Here is a 6000-nt window from a genome sequence, read left to right as displayed (position 1 = left end):
TTTCTTGCTCCCTTACAACTAAATCAGAACCCCCCCCCCCCCACCTCCCTCAAGCACACCTTTTAAAGGTCATTAGCGCAATTTTCTAAACCTTATCTGAAGATCTTCCTTGTTCTTTCGCCCTACAGTTCTGGGCAGTGTAGACGCATTGGTGATCCCCATACCCCCCAAGTTATTTAGTAACTGCAGCAAGATTCACTTACACAGAGTTAATCACAAGATTCCAGACGCAGCCTTCAAAAGGAGGAATATTTCTGAGTGGGGCGGGTTGAAATTCAGGTGGAGCGCCCCCGATGAAAAGCCTTTTAACCTCGATGGCCTGTTCAACGGTCAGGTTTTGCATATGTCTTTTGTCTTCATCAACTTGAACGGTAAAGATGCTGACACAATATTGAAAATAAACAGGTATGCATCACAACACGTTCAGTGCGGTTGGAAATCAAACTGGTTCCGCCGCCCCTCATCCCTCCCACCCGAAGCTTTTAAGTGAGCCCTTTGGAATTCTACACTAAGCAAGGGTTATTGTTTTTCAGGGTCTTGTCCCATGCCGCTCTGGTTTTCTCACCCCGAATGTTCACTGAAACCAGGCAATGGTGTGGCAGCCACGTTAGCCTCTGGTGGGGGTGACCAGTGGTTTGCAGCCCAGCACACGACCCTGTGAAAACGGAGCCTTCTATACTCTGTAGTCATGTCTAATCACATGAGAATCAGTGGGTTTAGCACAGCATGGGGCCTTTCTTGGTTTGTGCCAGCTGTTATCTTCTTGCTAGGGGACAGACTGTACTCCTGAGAGCTTACATTGCAGGAATGAACAGCAACCACTTACAGAGCACATTTTATAAAGAATGTAGCTGCTGGCTTTTGAATAGAAGAGGCAGGCAAAAACACCCTGCTAATTGTTCCTTGCAATGATCTTCCTGAGTGGCTGTTTCATTAATTTCCCTAATTCGCTTATGAGAGATAACTCACACACTGCTAATTGAGAACCTCACGCTACTTATTCACAACAATCCTTGGATCCTGGGGCCAAGAATCAAAAGGAGACAAAAAGTTCTGAGGAGGAAAATGACCAAAGGAATTTTTCTCTTTTGTTCTAGAAGCAGGTTTTGAGTTTCTGTCCCAGTAGTCATCCTGGTGCTATTAGTCATAAGTATCAGTCACTAGTCCGAGGATCATGGATGGATTATTGAAAACTTACTTCATATCTGGGGGAAAACTTGTTCCTAAAGCACCATCTTGTTTTTATCGTGAAGAAAAAGTACATGTGTAACTGGAAACAGTCAGCCAGGGCAAGGATGCTCTGAATTGGCACTGAGTAATCGGTCCACTTTGGAATGATTCAAAGTAAGAGAACGGAACAAAAAATGGGTTTCACTATGGCTCAAAATGTCACACCGTGCAGTGCAGGGGGTATAGAGGGACAAGTCAGATTTAGTTTTAAAGGGAAAATAGGGGGAAATGACACACTGGTTTGCTTTTTTTTTTCCCCCATTACCAGACTCTAGAAAAATGTGTCGGCAAAAACCAGAAGGTTCAGCTTCCTTGCTAAGAGTGTTGGTGGTTTTATGAGACTTAACCACTTACTTCCGGGTGTGTGTGACTTATGGAGAAGTCCCTCCCCTCATATCTTTTTTACGTTTGGCTAAAAACAGCCTCTTACTAACATGACGTAACAGTACTCCTAAGGGTTTTAATGAGAGGTTAAGTCACTATCAAAGATTGTCCAAGGAGGGTAGTTCTCTGTGCTTGATAGCAATTTTAAAGGGCCATAAGACTTCATTGTAGACTCTCCCTTTAGTCTAGCTCTGCCCTGAGGACCACAATAGTGATCCTTATTTTACTAGGTCATAGGACTGTTGTAGAATGAACACAAGCTTTCAGAAGGAACAGACTGGAATTAAGGACTAGTGCGGAAGCACACTAGCTGTGTGACCTTGGGCAAGTTATTTAATCAGGCTCAGTTTCATTTCATTCATTTATAAGATGGAGATAAAAATATCTACTTCAAACAGTGGAAAACATTAATTAAGGGATTGCCCTGAAGTTATATTACTTAATAAGGGCATTGCTAGAAAACAACAGCTGGATACTGCTTATATTCTAGATCATATATTTGGTTCTTTTGTAGAGAAAAACATGACTGACATGTCCATTATGATTCTGCTGCATTTTCTGTTTTTTAAAGTGTTTATTTAACAACTTTTTTTTTTTTTTTGCTGAGGGACTACTATGTATACAAGACTATATTAATCATTGTATTAATTGCAATAGGTCAGTTGTATTTTTTTTTTACAATGTCAATGGCTGATTCTGAGAGCTTCAAAATTATGTTATTACTTCAATTCTATTTCTTGTTTATTTGAAGTATTGGCCTAAGATTTTTTTCAAGACACTACCAATTGGGTTGCATATATGAAATATGTTTTTAAGAAAAGTAAGTGCCCTAACATTTGTAATTTACATAAAAATAAAATCTATTTTTTTTGTTTGTTTAAACATATTTTGGAGGGTCAAAAAAACCCACTTGGATTGCAATGTCTGAATCATGATCTCATGATCATGATCTCATTCTGAAAACCCAAACTACTCCTGAAATATCTTATCCTGGCTCATGCTCTTCAGCCTAACTTTTGTACCAGTGCGAAGAAAGCTTCTACAGAAGAGACACTCAGCTCAGTGGCTTATCCTATTTGCCTAGGTAGCTATTTCAGGCTCTTAGGGTTTTGTGTTTTTGTCCAGTTAGAACAGTTGGCCACTGAGGTAGACTCCCGGAGAAGGGTAAGACAGCAAAGTAGATAGAGCAGCGGGCACGGGAGTACAGAGAAATTTGATTTTTCCAGAGGAACGGGAAGAAAAGGAGAGAGAATGAGAGAGGAGAGGAAAAGAGGCAGAGGATGAGAGAGAAGGAGCATTTTTGTGAAGTTTGGCCCCCCATTTGGGAAAAACCCAATGATTTTGCAAGGCGATATTAAAGTTATTCTCTTATAGAGTGTTTTAGGGAAGGGAGTGATGATTGGCATGTCTAGTCTGAAAAGTGTTGAAAGATAACAAATATTTCCACATTAGTAATAGTCTATCATAATCAGCAATGAAGTAATGGGAATCTTTAAGGCCACAAAAAAGGGCTAGGATAAATAGTTGGCTGAGCATAGATAGAAGTATCTAAGTCAAATATACCTGGGTTTAAAACTTGGTGTTGTTATTTATAATATGCAATTGTTGGCAAGTTATTTTATATTTCTCATCTATGATAAAAGGAAATTAATACAGAGCTCACATACATTTAGAAGGACTAAAAGACATAACCTTTATCTAGTATTTCACATAGATCATACCACTGAAGAGGCATATAAAGCATTAAAAATGATTCTGGGTGAAGTTCTTAGGGTCATTTGTTATCTCTGGCTAATCCGTTTAGTGTAACACTTGCTTATAGGTAGACAGTGATTGCATTTTGACCTTAGAATGCTGGATGAGACATTATGGCAGTAAATGGGTTCTTGTTTTGGCAAAGAGTTCAGTGACTACACACTAATATGTCCAATACATTATCCTGTAATTAACAGTGAATGGCAAAACTGTTTGTTTATATGGCCAATTAACTGAATGACCAGTTTTCACTGATGTACTATACACTGAGCTTAATCAAATAAAGGTAGGATTGATGGTCAACAGCTGTGAAGTTGGCATAATAAAATGCCCTTCTTGAAGAAACACCTGTTAAAAGGACACCTTAGTACAATATAGTAATACATTCGGGAATTCAGAATTCTTTCTCCACAAAATGACATGTTTTGGGTGATTTTTGGTCAACTGTGTTTCTCAGATCTGCATGATCTTATTGAGAGTCTTTTACATTTACATTCTTTTAAAAAAATTCTCTCCACAACGAAAAGGATTCATGTTTGGCAAAGGGCCCCAAATCTAGTCTAGCAGATATGTAAAACCAGTATTCCAAAGCATTTTCTGAGATTCAAATGAGAAAACACGGTCCGCATTTCTCCTCAGAGACCACGATCACAATATCTGGCTAACAGATCTGTAAAAGTTCTCAGTTTGTTCCACTAAGGATCCCTCATTTGTCTTAATGGTGGTTTCCACACACCTCAGTTAGTAGACATTCTGCATGACTGCTTGGTATCAATTCATCCCACAATCTAATGCTCTATACAATAATTTAAAAATGATCTGATGAAAGCTTTATTCTTTACTTAGAAGGTAAGAAATCTTTGTTACTTATCTAACCGTTATCCACACTAGGGTAATTGGAAAATATAGGCCTTTAGTACAGAATAGCATCTGCTGACTTGAACTGTTGCTACACATACTCATTGCATTTAAAAGTATCCTCTGTGTTCATCAAATTTGATTTTCAGTTCTCTTCTATGTCTTCATTGTAACAAATGGATTTCTGGCTTGGAGGTCGGAGGCCCTGAAGTCTCCGGGCTTCTGTTTTCTTTCTCTAATTGTTCTTCTAAGCTAATTACCTCTCTGAGTTGTCATACAACATTTTGATGAAAAATATGGATGACTTTCCCAATAAAGTAAGTATAAAGCATTGCTGCATTCTAAAGAAATGAGAAATCAGTTTGTGCCTTACTAAGGCCGATTCCCTGGCTCAGGGTTGGGGGTTAGCGCACTGGTGGATTTGTAGAGAGGCAGCCTCTGTGCGCTGATGTTAGGGCAGCCATTTTCCTTCTCTCCCTTGACTCTGTTCCCTCAAGAAGCCACTCTGCAGGGATCTCGTACACCTTGGGCAGGGGGACAGGGATAAGGCCCGCACTTAACAGGCTCAGTAGGTCCTACAGCTGCTGCCACACTCTGTATGGGTGACAGGTTTTGAAGCAGCTGCCGTTAACTGCTTTGGAACCTGAATGAAATGGCAGCTGCCAAAGTCTGCTGGCTCCAGCTGGGTAATTCCGTGCGTTTCACTGTGTGCAAACCTTCTTTGAAAAGTGAATATTTAAGAGGGGCGGAGGGAGGGATTTTTCTTATCTATAGCTTCTGAGGATGCATTTGGTTTTTCCAAAGGTGGAGAGAACTGCACAGAATACAAATGTTAACAGCAGAACTCTGAAGGGCTCAGGCAACTGACATCCCCGGAGTATGAAATGAAGAGAGGAGGAAATTAAGCTGCCTTATCGTTCTGTAGTGCATAAGGATGTCCACACACAGAGGGTCAGGGAGAGACTGAGGCTAGCAAAGGAAGTCTGTGTGAGTTATAACAATAAGTACTCCAGTGCTGCTATTACCCTCTGGTTCTCTCTACATGAACCGAATGTTCTCTCCCATCATGAAACAGACTCGGCTCTGGTTTGACGACAATTTTCCTCATTGTTCGTGTCCCCGTGGAGAGATGCACTTCCAGACGGCCCTTGTTGAGGAATATTGCATAATAGGCCTGCAACAGCAAACAGGTATTGAAGGTTAAACAGAAATCTCATTGGTGACTTTACCTTTAGAGAATACCTGACATACCGCAGATTCATCTGCTCTGAGATCTTACTTGAGAAGTTAAGACACAACATTTTCCTAAACAGAGGTTTTAAAGCAGTTAAACGTGTCTTTTACATCATATACCGCTTTTGCTTGTTAGACAATCTGGAAAGTGGACCTATTAACATAGTGGGTCCCCGCAAATCAGGCTTGTGATGCTAAAAGTAGCAGCTGTGCCTGCATTGGCCCTTTAACTTACAAAAGCCATCAGGAGTAGGAGGCAAAAGGTGTCAACAAAATCCCTCTCCCTTGTGTCCACAAACGGACAGTGAGATTCTGGGAAGCTGGTCCGACTCTCAACCTCAATGGCATTTCGAGTGTTTAGACTTCCAATTTGTTCCACGAGCTGATGGACTAGATTGCTATCACAGGCATGTAACTTGTCTCCCACATTTAGAAAGAAGGAAGACAATTTTTCATCCACAAACACGCTTGCTTGCTTCTTGCTACAGTTACTATAGCAACCAGTAAGGTTTTGATATCCCATTATGAACCCTGGGGAGC

General features: G+C 40.5%; 1 protein-coding gene across 1 annotated transcript in view; it reads right to left on the bottom strand.

Moving 5' to 3' along the window:
- LOC103274666 (laminin subunit alpha-2) overlaps positions 1-5398 on the bottom strand; it is a 29116-nt gene extending 23718 nt beyond the window's left edge. Inside the window, exons 1-2 of the mRNA XM_008072097.2 lie at positions 5253-5398; positions 204-380 (exon numbers count right to left, since the gene is read on the bottom strand). Of these exons, the coding sequence (XP_008070288.2) occupies positions 204-380; positions 5253-5335 (260 nt within the window). The 5' untranslated portion in view covers positions 5336-5398. The remainder of the gene's footprint in view (positions 1-203; positions 381-5252) is intronic.
- Between the last annotated feature and the right edge of the window lie 602 nt (positions 5399-6000).

Source organism: Carlito syrichta, unplaced genomic scaffold (assembly GCF_000164805.1).
Source record: "Carlito syrichta isolate Samal-C Ts95f unplaced genomic scaffold, Tarsius_syrichta-2.0.1 Scaffold314849, whole genome shotgun sequence".
NCBI lineage: Eukaryota > Metazoa > Chordata > Mammalia > Primates > Tarsiidae > Carlito > Carlito syrichta.
The sequence above is the reverse complement of the archived record's forward strand: the minus strand, read 5'-3'. Positions and strand labels throughout refer to the sequence as shown.